Genomic DNA, 18059 nt, shown 5'->3' with positions numbered 1-18059 from the left:
ATAAAGGACTACCTAATTCACCCTCCGATATTGTCTCCTCCAGTTAGGAATAAGGCCATGAGATTATATATTTTTGCCTTAGACTTAACCATAAGAAGCATGTTAGCATAAAAGGACGATAATAGAGTCAAAAAGGCCATTTATTACCTCAGTCGAGTCTTGAATGATGCATAAACTAGGTATAGTCTAATAGAAAAGATGTGTCTTTTTTGTATTTCTCGAGTATGGAGTTAAAGCATTATATAAAACTCGTTGATGTTTACGTCTCTTTGCATTTCTATATCATTAAGCATATGTTATCTAAGATAATTCTGCATAGTCGAATTGGAAGATAGGCTATTGTCCTGATTGAATATTCCCTGACATATATTCCTTTAAAGGCAACAAAGGGGCAGGTGGTTTCTGACTTCATCGTAGATCATGCGATAGTCGAGATACCTCAAAATTATTTGGAACTAGAACCTTCGAAATTATACTTCGATGGTTCTAGCCATAAAAATGGAACTGACATTGGAATCTTAGTAATTTATCCTAATAAGATTCCAACGAAGTTTAAATACAAAACTGACGACTCTTGCTCGAATAATGAGGTCGAATATGAGGCTTTGATAGTCGGTCTTGAAATTTTGTTGAATTTTGGGGGCAAAAAGAGTCCAAACCAGGGGAGACTTTGAGTTGGTTGTTAAGCAAATAACAAAAGAGTACATGTGTATCAAGGAGAATTTGATAGTTTACTTTGTTATAGTAAATTGACTAATTAAGAGTTTCAATTTTGTCGACATTCAACATGTCCCTCGACTTAAAAATCAAGAGGAAAATGAATTGGCTCAGATTGCCTTAAGATACAAAGTATCAAAAGGAAAGTTAGGAGAATTAATCGAGGTTCGATAAAGAGTAAAGTCGACGAGATTATCTCCCTCGAATTTGCTGATGACAAAATTAGGATCTGCATATCCTAAAAACTTTGAGATCTTTGCCATTGATGATCTGAGAGATACTGATTGGAGAATGCCGATAGTTGGGAGAATTAATCGAGGTTCGAGAAAGAGTAAAGTTGATGAGGTTATCTCCCTCGAATTTGCTGATGACAAAATTGGGATCTGCAGATCCTAAAAACTTTGAGATCTTTTCCATTGATGATCTGAGAGACATTAATTGGCGAATGCCAATAGTTGAGAGAATTAATCGAGGTTCGAGAAAGAGTAAAGTCGACGAGATTATCTCCCTCGGATTCGCTGATGACAAAATTGGGATTTGCAGATCCTAAAAACTTTGAGATCTTTGCCATTGACGATCTGAGAGATACTGATTGGCGAATGCCAATAGTTGGGAGAATTAATCGAGGTTTGAGAAAGAGTAAAGTCGACAAGATTATCTCATTCAGATTTGTTGATGACAAAATTGGGATATACAAATCCTGAAAACTTTGAGATCTTTGCCATTGACGATCTAACAGATACTGATTGGAGAAGGCCAATAGTTGAGTATCTAGAAAATCCAATAGGGTTGACCAATCGAAAGGTAAAATACAGGTCCCTAAACTATGTTATCATACTAAACAAATTGTTCAAAAGACACCTGAAGGTTTCTTGCTCAAGTGTCTTAGCGAAAGTGAGGCATACTTAGCAGTATCGAATGTCCATATTGGAGCTTGTGACACCCATCAAGTCGAACATAAAATGAAACAATTATTATTTCGACAAGGTGTTTATTGGCCTATAATGCTAAAGAATTGTATTGAATTCTCCAAAGGGTGTCAAGAGTGTCAAATACATGCAGGTATTCAACATGTTCATGCAAGCGAGTTACATGCAATTGTGAAGTCATGGCCATTCAGAGGTTGGGCTTTGGATTTGGTTGGAAAGATTCGACCAACATCATCTAAAAGTCAGAGGTACATCTTAGTTGGTAGTGACTACTTAACTAAATGGATATAAGTAATACCCTTAGTCAGTGTCGACTAAGATACAGTAGTAGATTTTATCCAAAGGCATATTATTTATAGATTCGGAATCCCTGAGACCATTATGACTGATCAAGGATCGGTGTTCAATGGTCAAAAGATGAAAGAGGTTACTTTTGAGATGGGGATTAAATTATTAACATCAACACCTTATTATGCCCAAGTAAATGATCAGGTCAAGGAAGCCTATAAAATCATAATTGATCTAATCAAGAAGCATGTGGGGAAGAAGGCAAAGAATCGGCATAAAACTTTGGACCAAATCTTATGGGCATGTCGAACACCCTCTAAGGAAGCGACAAATGTGAGTGCATCTTTCCTAGATAGGTTTATGTATGATGTCAAAACTAGGAATTAACGTTCATGTATATTGGACGGTATTATCTGAGTCTAGATGTGCATTTTAGCGTTCCTGCATTAGGGAAATGGATTGGAAAAAAATTGTGCATCAAAATATTGTGTTATTCATGAAAAACTGGTTTTAGGTGAAAATTTCATATTACAGGTCGACGCATGCGTGAAATAGGTTGACACATACCTCATATGAAAATGCATAGATTGACACATGTGTTATAGTATTAAAGTCTGTAAGGTTCTATTTTATGTGCTAACTGAACATGTCGACCTATAGGCAACACATTACCTTGATAGGTCAACACGTGACCTCAAACAAGTCGACACATTGCTTCAATAGGTTGACACATGGCTCGTACAAGTCGACCTATTGAATAAAAATGTTAAAAACCCACTCTTGTTTTCATTCCTTTTGCTCTCTATTGGTCACATATATATAAATACCATATACATGCATCATTCTCTAGTAAGGTTTCTAGAGTGAGTAAAACCTACATGACTCCAGGATTTCAAAGCATCTCATCATCTTCAATTCAATCTTTGCATACACACAACCAAACTACACATAATCATTTTTTGATTGGGTGCCATCTAGATTAGGATTGATAACGTCACATTAGGTTTGTTGTACCGAGAATATTGGGTTGGGATCTTTGAGGGATTCAAATCAGAAAATCGAGGTGGGGTTTTCCTTCAAGATCTTTAGAGTTTGAACAAGATTGTGCAATTTGGATCCGATCGAGTGAAAACCTTGGAACTAGGTGTGTTGTGCAAGAGAGTAGCGTGAAACGGTGGATCGTGTTGACAAATCTTGGATTCAACAACAGGGTGAGATTAACTCAACCGGGTGAAAGCCTTGAGACAAAGATGTCGTGCAAGGAAGTAGTAACAACAGGTGAATTGAAGCGACATTGTTCGTGTCTTGATCAATCTTTGATCAAGATTTTTGGAGGTGCTAGAGTCAAGAACAAATTTAGGGTTTATGGGATTTGATCTCTCATATTTTACATACATACATTTGAAAAGTAAGATTTATTATAATAATATATCAATTCGAATTCGAATTGAGGACAGACGTATCCATAACAAAGTCGATTGGGGAACTGACTAAAAAAATCTTTGTGTACTCTCTCTTTTTCTCTTTTATTTTTTGATTCACAAATTGTGGATTGCAACTAATTACATGATAAAATCGATGTAAGACTATTCTATATACAAGTACTATTTAACACTATATATTTACAAATATCAACAATATTTACCTTTTCGTTTCATATGCGATGAGCAACATGGTTTGAATATTACAGAAACTTTTGATGTGCCTGATGTAGAGCTGTCAAAATGGGCTAACCCAAATGGATCGACCGACCCGATCCAAAAAATCATAGGGCTTGGGTCTTAAAATTATAGTCCATATTTTCAAGACTTTTTTAGCCCAGTCCTAAAAAGCTCGCTACCCATTAGGGTTAGCTCGTATGGACCGTGGATAGTCCATTAGGACCGCATGACTATAAATTAAAATATATATATATATATATATATATATATATATATATATATATATATATATATATATATATATATATATATATATATATATATATATATATATATATATATATATATATATATATATATATATATATATATATATATATATATATATATATATATATATATATATATACTTATATTGTCTTACTCCAAAATAACATATTGACTTTTCTCACTCCAATCAATTTTTTCTCTATTCTATTCAATATTTCTATTTTAAATCTTATATTTAACATAATCATCACTCTATCATCATATTCTATTTGTTTCTCTTATGATGAATTTTTGAATATTATTTTATACAATTTAGACATGTGTTGTATTTAAAAACATATTATAGTATTTATAAAAGATAATATAATCCTTAAAAATGTATTAGGTTTAAGATAATATAATCCTTTAATATATATCATGTTTAAAATAATATAATTTAAAATTTTATTTATAATAAATATTATATGTTTTTAATTTAATTTTTTATTTAAGAAAAATCTATTTAAAATCGGGTAACTCGAAATCAATATAGGGTCGGACTTGGATAATAATTCAACCCATATTATTACAACGGAGGTCTGATATAACCGAAAAACTCATTTTAACAACTCTTTCGCCATCTTAATATCTTTCATGTGGAGAGTTGAAGCATGTATCTTTCATGTGGAGAGTTGAAGCATGAGAGCAGGTGCATGTCAAGTACGAGACATGTCATACAACCGAGAATGCTAACCCCAAGATAATGATTATGACTCATATGGGGGAACCAACACCAAATGTGTGTCCTACTTCAAACTGTATTAAAGTTGTGACGATTGTCATTTCTATCTGTGCATCTGCAAATAATGCAAAGCTGATTAAGAATTAGAAAAGTTTTTAAACTATGTTAACTAGTTCGTATTCAAAACTAAAGAATCAATAATAAGTGTCACACAAACATACAAAATGAGAAACATGCAAAATGAACAAGTGCCTCATTAATAAGTATTACAAATAAACGTCTAAAACAAGAAGAAAAAAGTAAGATGTTTCTTTCATAATTCTAAAGTAAGCTTCCAAAGTGCACTCTCACGAAGGTACCTTCCGAATGGTCTGAATGTGTCACGAAGGTACCTTCCGAATGTCTGAATGTGTAAGAGTTTTAAAGTGATAACGATTTTTTTAAGTTTTGAAAATTAATTTTTGAACTAAAAAACCAAAAATGAGGGAGGAAGAGATTGAGTCACGAAAATATTGAATTGCTCCAAAAAAAAATGTTCCGAAAACATCCTTCCAGACAGATAAAAATAAAATAAAATTTATCATTATTAAAATAGTTAATAGATGTGCAGTTTTGTGTACGCGTGCATCCAACTGATTTTATTTTGTAAATGTCCATAAAAGAATCATCCATAAAACAGTAACTATACTATTAATTAAATATTATTTATATTTTAATTAATCATGAAAATAATGTCTTTCTAAATAGTCAAACATGACTTTAGTAAGAGACAGTGATGGAAAACAGAGTACACTCCAACATTGTTGACTTAAATAATTCAAAAAACTAACTTTTCAAAAAAAAAGAAGATGATAAATGAATACTGCTACTAAAGTATTAAGATAAAAGATCCTGGGTACATTTTTCTGGATTTCGAATAAAATCACAACATGACTTACTATTGCATAAGTTGGAAATAGAACGATTAGCAGACTTGCCCGTCCATTCCTGTGCCGTTGATTGCAAATTCTAGTTCTTAAATCCTACCAATAAAACACTGCATCTTTGGACTCAACAGGTCCAAGACAGCTAGCAGAAAGTTTCATCGCCATCTACAATCACCTGAACTGCTTTCTCAAATAAAGAGGGTGACTCAGAAGAACGGAAACTTTCTGTTCTGGCTTCAAAAGCGAAAAAACACTTATAAAACAATTTTCAATCTACACTAGATACAAATCAGGGAGATTTATTTAAGACAGTCACGGGCATTGAGAGTATAGAGGGGTATTGGCTGTTCACATGTAAGTCATTTGTCAATTGTTAATTTAAAAAAATGTTTGTATAACAATCAACCCCAAAAGATCAAATTAATCACTTCTGTGATTGTACATGGGATAGTCCCCTTGTGGTGAGGCGTAGTCCCTTCTATGTAGTGATGCGTAGTCCCTTCTGTGTAGTGAGGCATAATCCCTTATGTGTGGGGAGGCATAGTCTCTTCTGTGTAGTGAGGTATAGTCCCTTACGTGTGGTGAGGCATAGTCCCTACTGTGGGCATAGTCTCTTCCTTGTAATGAGGAATGTGGGAATGGACCCTGATAGGGATTTGAAGCTACTGCATTTTGGTGATGTGTTGGAAAAAAATCCCCGTGTATTTGTGACGAAACATGATGGGACTGTACGGAAGGATTATAAGAACCTTGGAAAACAACTGGGTTTAAGCCAAAGGGAGGAGGAGGAACATTCCGTGGAACATAACTGTGATGCTCCTTAAAATTTGAACTATAAGTAGCAAACGGTGATTGATATTGATAGGGGAGTGGGGGAGTGAAAGAAGCAACGCCATTGGGCATATTACTACTAGGTGGTACATATACCTGACCTGTGCTCCAAGGTTCAGTTCGGTGAAAATCTCGAACCTGGTTTTTACCCAACTGTCGCCTTTGCTTTTTCGTTGGACTAGGATTACGCAAAGTAGGAGGCTTATTCTTATTTCCAATGATGTTGCTAGTAGGAGGGTTATTCTTATTTTCATTGATGCTGCTAGTAGGAGGGGTATTCTTATTTTCATTGATGCCGCTAGCAGGAGGGGTATTCTTATTTCCATTGATGGTACTAGTAGGAGGGTTATTCTTATTTTCATTGATGCTGCTAGCAGGAGGGGTATTCTTATTTCCATTGATGGTGCTAGTAGGAGGGTTATCCTTATTTTCATTGATGTTGCTAGTAGGAAGGGTATTCTTATTTTCGTTGATGCTGCTAGTAGAAGGGTTATTCTTATTTCCATTGATGTTGCAAGTAGAAGTACTTTGAACTCCTAGAGTAGAACATGGTACATGCACCTGATCTGTTCCCCGGGGTTTAGTTCGTTGAAAATCTGGAACCTGGTTTTTAGCTAAGCTTCTTTTTTTCTTTTTTGTTGGGCGGGGATTTTGCAAAATAGGAGGGTTATTCTTTCTTTCATCGATGGTGCTAGTAGAAGTACCCTTGACTCCTGGAGATGAAACCATAGGTTTTCCAAACAAATGGTCCATTAATTCAATTCCCTGGATCTCGCCATTTAAAAACCGCGAAACATAGTCAATGGAATTATGGATACATTTGTAGATCGCCATAAATCCTTCAGCTCTAACTGCTCTAGCGACATTTTGTGATGGATCTGTGAAATCCTCTATCTGTTTAAGAAAATACATAAACTCAATATCACAGGTATTAATCCGATTAAAATAGGTGTGGTGGCAAGGAATTTACTTACACTCATTGAGTATTTCCATGATTTTAGAACCCACGACCCTTTGTATGAACTCGAACAATATCCATTCTGCCAAAGGTTTTCAACTGATGCTAGCTGCACTAGAAATGAAATTACCAAATGAACATGTTTCCACAAAATCGAAATACACAACATATTTCATACTATATACTTTAAAAAACAAAACTTTAAACCTGGCATTAAATTTTCTACCCAAAAAATGGCATTGATTTGATCATTGATCACAACTAAACTATATCCAAATCTTGCTTAATTAAAAAACACAAGCTCAAACTTTATCACATTAGTTTGGACTGGTTTGGTTTGAATTGATTGAAGTTTTTAAAAAGCAAACTAAACCAACTCAATTAAATATGTGATCCGTAAGAAGCTTAGTTTATCCTAAACCCAAAACGGACCATTATTAATTACATAGATTACTTTCTCCTTCTCTATTTAAGGATCGTGAAAAAAGGAAAGAATCCAAATATGGTTTGACACCAATCAAACCTACTCGTGAACATTCCTACCTACTTATTAAGACACAAGACACTCTGGTAAAGCCAAAATTTTAAAAGAGCATGGGAGCAAATTAAACTAAACTTCTAAAAATGAAACAGACAGAAGAGCAGGCTGAGACACATTAACCTGATTTTGCTGAGACGGTTGGGACAATAAACACATGGTTTTCAAACTTAGATTGATCTTATTGAACTTGAACCTACTCCTATTTTTGAACAATAACATTAACAATATATAATCCAAATATGGCTGAAGTAAAACAACTAAGAGGTAGTCCTTTAGTCAGCCCCTCGTAACCACATTTTCGAAAAATTGTACTCCCTCTATCCCTTATCATAAGAATCCTTAAATTTTACGGATATTAAGAAAGTGGTTCTAGCAATATAATTGTAAAATGTGTATTAGTTTTACATAATTACCCTTATATTTATTGATATAATATGATAGAGAAAACAAATTTGGGTATTCCAATTGTAAATTTAATTGAGGTATTTTTGTAAGTAAATCATTAAAGCATGTTGAAGTTTGAAAGGGATCTTATATTAAGGGACTACAAATATAGAAAAGGAATCTTACAATTAGGGACATATGGAGTATAATGACAGAAAATAATTGTTTTTTATTGGGCAAAAACAAGAGACCTGCCTACCATTAACATTGTGTAATAAAGGGAAAACAAAGAAGCCTGAACAAAGACCACGACAGACTCAACTGGAGAGCAGAAGAAAGTTAAAGTTGATTGGGAACCACGCTGACGAAGTAGTTCAGAGGCCAGAGATGACCTAGCGTTCACTCGTCATCTTCTTACATTTGAAACATAGATAAAATGAAACACTAATAGGGAAGAGAAGACGTTTATGAACTGAGACATAGTCACTACTGAAAAGCAATTGGATGGTCAAAGAATATTGGGGGTCTCTGGCAACAACACCAGGTTTCTTTTTCCAAACAGAAAATCAAAATCAGAAAAATACTCAATAATGGATATGATAACTCAGAAACTGTGGGGGCCAAAGGATGATGAAGACGGAGCACAAGGTTAGTTATCCATCAAAAGGAAAGGATGTTAAAGACAAAGCAAGTGATTAAATATACTTTAGCAACATGATGCATCCGCAAAATAAAACCTTTTCCAAAAAAGTTCACCATAAAGAGGCCACAAAAGCAACGGATGTCGAAGACAGAGCACAAGTTAGTGATCGGATGTGAGGACTTCTAAAACATCCACAATCATTTCCCAAATATCAGAAAATCAATCACCAGAAAATAAAGTTTCTGTTTAAATAAGTAATGTTGAAGACAGAGCACAAGGTTAGCGATTGGACATGAGGGCTTCTAGAACATCAACAGCCCCTTCCCAAATATCAGAACAACAATCCCCACAAAAAAGTTACAAAAGGGTGCAGAAGAATTATTATCATAGTATAAAAGGGTGCAGAAAAGTTACTGTCCGAATCAATAATGGGTCACAAAAGGGTGTGTTATCAAAAGAAACAAAAGCTTAGATTGAAATCATTATTGCGGTGTCTAAAAAACTTACAGACATGACTGCAAAACAGCAGTTGTGCCAGTAGTTTGGAGGAAGATAAACTATTATCATAGTATAAAACATGTACAACGACAACAACCAAGCTTTGGATACAGAAAAATTATTTTCATAGTATAAAACATGTACAACAACAACAACCAAGCTTTATCCCATTATGTGGGATCGGCTACATGGATCAACTTTTGCCATAATGTTCTCTCCACTACCATGCTTCTATCCAAATTGTAGGTAGAAAAGCATTGAAATTACCTTGACTAAAAGAGTAACGAAAAGCTTGGCCAATGACTCTTTGTTTTTATTCCCATAGTTGGTATAAGTTTTAACAATCTTCGTCACAGACTCAAGATCAGTTCCCTCTGAAACACATAATTTTACACAAATATCAAAATTAATTGTAACGTCAATCCTGGAGACTAGTAAAAGACAACACTAACATAAATCTTCTAAAAAAAAAATTCAAACCACCTAGGTAGAGATTTTGGCATATTCTCTACAACGGGGACTGCCTCAATTCTCTCTATCTAAAAACTCTATTCCAAAATGAATATATTATCTTGTAGTAAGTAACCACTCGTCAATATTAACATTGTCATCTCTATGACACTTTCAAAATCCAAATCACTTAGGCGGTTTCCACTAATACTTCACACAAGGACCTTTCATAAAATACTTCAAAAAGGGTGTGTTAGACCCTGTAATAACTCCTAAAGCCCTTCAAGTATATTATATGAAGAGGAGCAAGGCTGCTAATTAATTAGTAGTTGTTAGCTGCAGTTAGTTAGTTAGTAGGCATAGTGAATTAGACACTGCAGTTAGTTACTAGGAATGGTCAGTTAGGATTATTCAAATATGTATATTGGTCCTATGGTTATATATAGGGCCACTCCCCTCCATTTTGTGTTAGGAATTCAGTTGCATAGAATTATATGCACTAGAATGCTCTAGTGAGGGGATTAGATTCCTTTGTGTATCTTTTCTTGTGTCATCAATAAAATCTCAGGGACGTCCCTTTCATCTCTACCTTGCAATCAAGGAACCTATCAATTGGTACACAGTTTTGGCAAATTTGAAGAAACACAGTTTTGGTCTACAAACTGTTGGTTATCTGAGCCATTTAATTTCAGCAAAAGGTGTGTCCACCGACCCTCAATATTTTGTGTTCACAACTGGCCTATTCCCACAACACTTAAAAGCTGTCAGGGGATTTCTAGGCCTCACTGGATACTACAGAAGATTCATTTGTAATTATGGCAAATGGTTAAACCTCTGACTGACTTATTAAAGAAAGGTAGTTCCTAATGGAATCAGAACAGCTTAGAGGCTTTTCACCAACTACAGCATGCTGTTACAACAGCCCCCTATCCTTGCTACGCTTGATTTCTCCCAACCCTTCTCTATTAACTGGCCTATTCCCACAACACTTAAAAGCTGTCAGGGGATTTCTAGGCCTCACTGGATACTACAGAAGATTCATTTGTAATTATGGCAAATGGTTAAACCTCTGACTGACTTATTAAAGAAAGCTAGTTCCTTATGGAATCAGAACAGCTTAGAGGCTTTTCACCAACTACAGCACGCTGTTACACAGAGATGAAGCCTTAGTTTGATTAAAGCATTGTCTACAAAGGGCTCGTGATCAAATGACACATTATGCTAAATCACATAGGAGGGAATCACTGTATTAAGGAAGGTATTTGGATCTACTTGAAAATTAGGCCTCACAAGCAAAGCAATATGCCTACTAGGATTAATCCTAAATTGGCACGCAGTTACTCTGGCCCAAATTGGTCCTCAAATAGATCGGGGCAGTGGCTTTTCGGTCAAAGCTGCCATCCTCAGCATGCATACACCCTGTGTTCCATGTATCACTTTTGAAGAAGGTTGTAGGGAGCAATCCTGTCACTCCAGATCTGCCACCTGATTTTCAAACTGATGGAATCACTTCACAACCAGACAGCAGGCAGACAAGAAACCAGGGTACCATCATTCCTTAACTCCTCATACATGATAATAATGTTAAGGTGGGCCTTACTGGCTGCTGGTGGTTCTGAACGAGGAGGAGCTGTAGAGGGGGGTGAAGCCAGCAATGAGACGGGGGAGGGAGAGGCGAAAAGGAAGAGGGAGAAATGAATTAAAAAAAAGTGTGAAATATGGAATGTGTACTAAAAGATATGAGAGTCCATCATGAGCAACCTATCAAGGTGGCCCATATTAGCCAAACTTTATTAAACATACTCTGCTAGTATGTTCATCTACAAACAAGCTAAAAACATTAAAATTTGAGAGAAAAAGTATAAGAATATTAGGATTCCAAGTATTTTAAAAGTCTGAAGTGATATTACTTTTGTAAGAGTGGACTTGTACTAGTTGTCTAGTTGTAAGGTGTAATACATGAATTTTGGACCTGTATTGTTAGCATAAAAAGGTGTTTACAGGTTGGGATATAGATAAACACAATTTTATGTGTGTAGAAATCTTCAATCATAATAAAGAATGTTCATATAAATTCAAGGACAACTAAACTGTCTAAACATTCAATTCAAAAACTTGAATACTGGCAGAAACTTTACCTTCAAGTAAAGTAGAGAATGGAGGTAATATGGGAGGATCGCAAGTCTGCAATTGGAATAAATGGAAAATGAAGAATCAGAACTCAGCAAAGAAAATAACATATGGACAACACATCACAAGGTACTATTTAAGAAATTCGTAAGTAATCTTAAATTAATTTGTTTCTAAACTGATTCATCTATCCCTCTTAGAAATGAATGGCTGCTTTCTAAAATTACCAATAAATATGTTATTTTCAAAGTTATTATGACTACCACTTATATCTAAAAAGATATGTTCATGACATGATAAATGTGATGATATTAACGGTTAAGAATGTGTTATTGGGCCTAACTCAACCCTATAAAACCGATTGGTAGAGTGAGGACTGTCCCCACTTATAAACACATGTTCAAACCATATATTATCCGATGTGGGACTCTTATGCGCTAGTTGATGAAAAGTCACTTCATGCTTAACAAAGTGTAATGATTGTTTAATGGACCAATAATGTGTTTATTGCGAAATCCCAAGTCTAGAAAAGATAAAGGGTCTGATAAGAGTTTATAAAGAGAGGCACCCCTCACCTTATAAGTAAGTTGTATAAAGATGAGTTATGCTTATTAAAACCCAATGTGGTATCATAAAAGCCTATCGATCTAGGTCGCCCATCATATATATCCACACACAAAGTCCAACTGTAGTTGGTGTGATGGGTGTATTGAAAAAATTCTAAGTCTCAGGAGATGAGTTATGCTCGATATAAAAACCTAATAGTGTCTTTCTACTAAAAAATTACAAGTAAAATGAATAACAGCTGAAATAAATTTAGCGAGTAACAACAAATTATGCTGAACAAACATATCTATCAATATAACTATCCTGAAAATTACATTACCACCACAACATGTGTTCAATAAATCTGTAAATTGATAATCAAAATATATATATATATATATATATATATATATATATATATATATATATATATATATATATATATATATATATATATATATATATATATATATATATATATATATAATATATATATATATATATATATATATATATATATATAATGTTCAATACCTGCAAATGAAAAGCAACAAATGATACAATCGACAAAGAATTCAAAGTGGCGTCTTTGGAACTGTTGATATTATGTGCCTTAGCCCATGATTTCATCTACAATATGCATACATAAGCACCAAAATGACTTCTAAGAATTAGTCAGTTATACTAAAAAAATGTATCCAGAACAGTAGGTTTGGCATTTAAGAGAAAGTAGATCTTGCACGTTACAAATTAGGCCACCAGCAAAGAAGGATATGAGAAAAATAAGATTAAGTTGAAATGCTATCCCCTAAAAACTTTTGAATGTGAATTCTAAGGTAACTTTCTGACAACACTGGTCACAAGGTTTGACTTCAATATTTTTCAACAACTCACCTTCTAACTAGAAACAGTGATATTTTTTCACCCATACACAACTTGCCACTGTCAATTCATTAACCTAACAAAAATCATGTGTTTAAACATGACCAATTTGATTATTTATCACAATTCCAATATACTACAGGTTTTCCATCTGTTTCTTTTTCCCACTTCAAATTGGTCCTAAATAAAATAATTACTCAAAAACACCAAACAATTATCTGCAGTAGCATTTAAAACAAAGTAATGATATTGATGCTGAACTTCTTTGAAATGGCATCAAAACAGCAGAGGCATCATATTTACCAGTAAAGATAGCTTTTGAAACCTTTCATCTATGGCAGAAATTGCACGAATAATATGGGATTTTGCAATGCCATCCCAATTTCCGACTGATAAATCACATTCAATACCTGTTCCAGTATCAGTAACTTTTATAATCGGTACTTTGGCAGACAGGATAACTTCTAAAGCAGTAACATGCCCATTTCCTGCAACACACCAGCCAATGATGTTATAATTCCTACAACAACTTCAAAGCTGTAGATTCATAACATACCAACATTGCACAATAAAAATGAATCAACCCCAATGTCTGAATCTTTTTAACGAGAGCATAACAAAGATAACAGAAACATTTATTTATTAATTTAAAAATCATTTGTACTTATCAAAGCTAAGTTGTCCTACAACTTTCAGTTTCATGTTGTAAATAATAATTTGATTCCTCACATTGCAAAATAGAATTTGTAGACAACTATGTATCCGCAAAACATAAAATCAGATGGTGCAGATTTGAAAAAGACTCAGATTATTTTTTGGACAACAAAAGAGAAAACATCTTTTGAAAAAGGCGCCGGGGACATGCTCCATGTTTATTAACAGGCCCGGACACTCTAACACCGATAACGTCAAAAAAATAGGACATTGACACCGCTACATATATAATGGAATCTGACCTTCAATTATCTATATACTAGTATTAAAAGAGTTACAAATATTCTAATCAAATTTAATGTATTTAATCCTTCATTGATCATCATTGCTTCGACACATCTTTAACCTTTTTAAATGTGTTTGAGATGTGTTCAAACAAAATAAGTATAAGTTGTGTTAAAAGCAAAGAAAAATAAAACTTTTTAAAAACATTTTTCTGAATTGTCCGACACGTGTTGTATAAGTGCCATACGGGTGCCGATTCCAACGCGTGTCATATGAGGGCCATACGGGTGTCGGACACTAATTCAAAGGTGTCGAAACAGAGAAAAAAAATATTTCTTTGGGACACTTGTCTAAGTTTTTCAACATGTGTCGTACGGGTGTCTTACAAGTGTCGGACACTAACACGTATCAGACACTACGACACGCCTAATCCTAGAGGTGTGAGGTGTCCATGCTTCATAGCTAACAATTATGTCAATCTGCACCTTAATGTGAAGCTACAACTGGGACCAGTCTCTTCCAACTTCCTCATCCAACTTACTCCACTCTTTATGTTTTGCAAATTAGTTATGCCATAACTTGTTGTAATCTTATAAAGTTATAGGCCCATTGTCATATCTATACTTCATCTAGATCTTACTTCTTTCAGGCATTTACGACCCTCGAGCAAAATCTTAGATAAGTTATTATTCTCTCAAATAATTTAATTTCGTGCACAGATAGGAATTTTGGCATTCATTGAGAATCCCATAAATATCACACATATCATAGTACCCTTGCCACAATTCAATCATGGTACAACATCGATCATTTTCCACTTGGGTAAAGTGTTAAGAATCCCACATTGGGCAATATGTGGTCTGAACATGTGTTTATAAATGGATGTAATCCTCAAGCCGGTTTTGTAAGGTTGAGTTAGGCCCAACACAAATGTTAATATGGTATCACAGTCCATCCATAACTCTAAGATAAAGATTATTAGAAAGACACGTTAAAAAATTTATAAAAGAACCATGATAATAATCATTTATGCAGAAAACTCAAAGAATATAAAGCTCTGAGATCACATTCTTGAATAATTATGCTTCGTGTAATGTATATATAGAACAGATATGTTTTTACCTATGAACCCCAATTAACTCAGACATATTAAAGCATGTGAGATTTGATAAATAATTCAAGAATAAGTGATGTTTATCGCAGAACTTTTCCATTGGCAAAAGCCAACAGTAAAAGCTGGTAGTATGATAAGCTTACTTTGAATTGAGCGTAGTTTCTTGCTAAACCTCCGAAGGGTCTCAATCTTCTTCTGCCGACTAATTTCAATGGAATGTTTATTGAAATTGATAGACAAGTCAAGATCACTTTTTTCGTTGAAAATGTCCATTACAAATGATCCATATTCTTCCACAACAGGAGAGAACTTACTGTTGCCTGAAGGGAAAATAACATATTATCAAAGGAAGGCATAAAAGTGGAGTTAAAATTGAAGCAAAGGGACCAAAAAGTGCAAAATGAATAGGAGATGATAAAAAGGGAAAGGTAAAAGGTCATTTTTAAAACAGGTGGTTTTGTTTTTCTATTTCAGAACAGGGGGGTTGTAAGATGAAAATATACTTAAATTGAATGTTTTGACCGATAACTAGTACTTTGGTAGTGAATGAAGTAAATAATAGTTGAGCAAAAAATTAACAATTTCGCAATTCTGACATTGTTAAATGTTCAATCCAAGTGTAAAAGCTACTTCTCTACCAAAAGACAAGTTTCCAATATGAAATCAGACAGAATAAATGAAGTAAATCAGGCCAATTCAACCAAAATGAGAAAAAACATTTGGAAGTTTGATTTCATGCTCCATTAAATTACCCAAAGTACTACATATTTCACATAAAACTCTCCAATCAATGAATGAATTAGTTCATGTAAATGATAAAGAAATATTGAATGGTCAGTACAATTAGATCCAATCAAGTGGGAAATATATTGCCGACTTCTTACATTCTTTTGAAAGGAAAATTTGCGGGCTAAATTTTTAGGAGACATGGATTAAAAGATTACCATATATTTCCTTTGCCATCATATTGAAGATGCGAATCAAATCTCTCCTGTTGTGATAATGAACTGGCTTTGGACATTGTTTATCATAGGCATCACAAAGAAGTGCATCTAAATCAACGATGCGTGTAGGGTCGAAATTGATCCTAGCTAATTTCTCTGACTCGAGCTTCTCCGCAGCCTTTAGTTGGTCTGACATAAGAGATAAATGAGTCATTTACTACTTCAAAACTAATAGTAATTGCCTATATTTGAAACACTAATATTCAATAAATAAATAAATAAATGGTTAGGGGAATGAGAAGCTCTTAGGTAGGTGATTTCGTTAATACTACAACCTTGTTTGGATAACCAGTTTATGTATATAATATAAACCTCTGCATAACACTGACACCTCTGAAATAGATGTGTATGTGTGTGTCAGTGTCTGTGTCAAAAACCGATACCGACACTTGTGGTGATTACGGTTGAATTTTATTTATTTTTTCAAATTATTATTGGTATTGATGCGTCAGTATCTATGGTGTTTATAGTGTCCATACTTCATAGAATAAACTACTTTTATAACAACATAAAATGAAGTAAAATTGCTTCAATGTAATACTGCAGAATCAAGAATATAACAGAGCAACAATTTACAGGCAGAACTAGTACGATAAGGTTACCGATCTTCTTAAGACCTGAGAACGTAAAAGATTATAGGAATGAATTGAATTTGCTTACCTCCTTCGGCAAACTCCATCGTTGCTTCAAAACCTGAGCAAGTAAGAGAAAGTAACAGTAATTGGTTAAGCTTCAAAGAGGGAAAATTAACCAAAAAATTGAACTAGTATGCACAGAGAGAGAGAGAGAATTGAGGTAGATTATAGGGTTCGTGATTGGATGGATCTGTTGTGAGAGAAGTACTTACGAAGAGAAGCAGCGGCGCGCGCAGAGAGCGAGACAGCGGGGGAATGATTGGGGGAGATGACGGGTGAAAGTACGAATATAATCTTTCTGTTGGATTGGTTTCGTTGACGTTTCCGCTTTATTTCGCAAATATTATATTTTCCTTTCTTCTGATTATTATTTCAAAGAAACTAAAATATACCTATATCGTAAAATCACTCTAAATTAATTTTACACACTATTTAATAAACCGGAACTTGTTAAAAGAAAATTATACACACAATTTTTACATCAATTCTTACATTAATATCTTATATCAATACTTATACCAAATATTATTTATCGTATTTATACGGTACAGTATTTTCTAAAATAAAATAATATTATAAATATATTATAAATAAAAATATTTTTTTTAAAAGTAATTTTATAACAAAAACATAATATTTTATATTAATCTATTTTATTATTATATTAACTATAAAAATATATATTATTAATCAAATATTTCTAAAATAATTTATTAACCAACTTCATTACTTCATTAACCAATAAAACACATAATATTGACCATGTTTTGACCTTAATTTATAATATTGAGCTATTACAAATTAATTCCACAACTTGATTAATATTATATGTTTTATTGATAATAAAATTGTGAAGTTGGTTAATAAACTATCAGTTAAAAAAATATGTGATTAATAACATATATATTTTTGTAACAAAATTGATTAATGAAAAATATTATAATTTTGTTACAAAATTAATTTTAAAACAAAACATTTTTTATAAATATTTT

General features: G+C 33.6%; 1 protein-coding gene across 1 annotated transcript; it reads right to left on the bottom strand.

Moving 5' to 3' along the window:
* Positions 1 to 5435: 5435 nt before the first annotated feature.
* LOC127079054 (protein HESO1) lies at positions 5436 to 17421 on the bottom strand. Its single transcript, XM_051019465.1, has 10 exons — positions 17280 to 17421; positions 17093 to 17125; positions 16373 to 16561; positions 15572 to 15748; positions 13679 to 13863; positions 13028 to 13123; positions 11956 to 12001; positions 9635 to 9741; positions 7318 to 7410; positions 5436 to 7237 (listed from the first exon to the last, which is right to left on the bottom strand). Exons 2-10 carry the CDS (start codon positions 17109 to 17111, stop codon positions 5933 to 5935), a joined length of 2217 nt encoding a protein of 738 aa, XP_050875422.1. The 5' UTR covers positions 17112 to 17125; positions 17280 to 17421; the 3' UTR covers positions 5436 to 5932.
* Positions 17422 to 18059: the final 638 nt, after the last annotated feature.

This window comes from Lathyrus oleraceus, chromosome 5 (genome assembly GCF_024323335.1).
Source record: "Lathyrus oleraceus cultivar Zhongwan6 chromosome 5, CAAS_Psat_ZW6_1.0, whole genome shotgun sequence".
In the NCBI taxonomy this organism is placed as follows: domain Eukaryota; kingdom Viridiplantae; phylum Streptophyta; class Magnoliopsida; order Fabales; family Fabaceae; genus Lathyrus; species Lathyrus oleraceus.
Note: the sequence above shows the minus strand (reverse complement) of the source record. Positions and strands in the feature narration are given on the sequence as shown.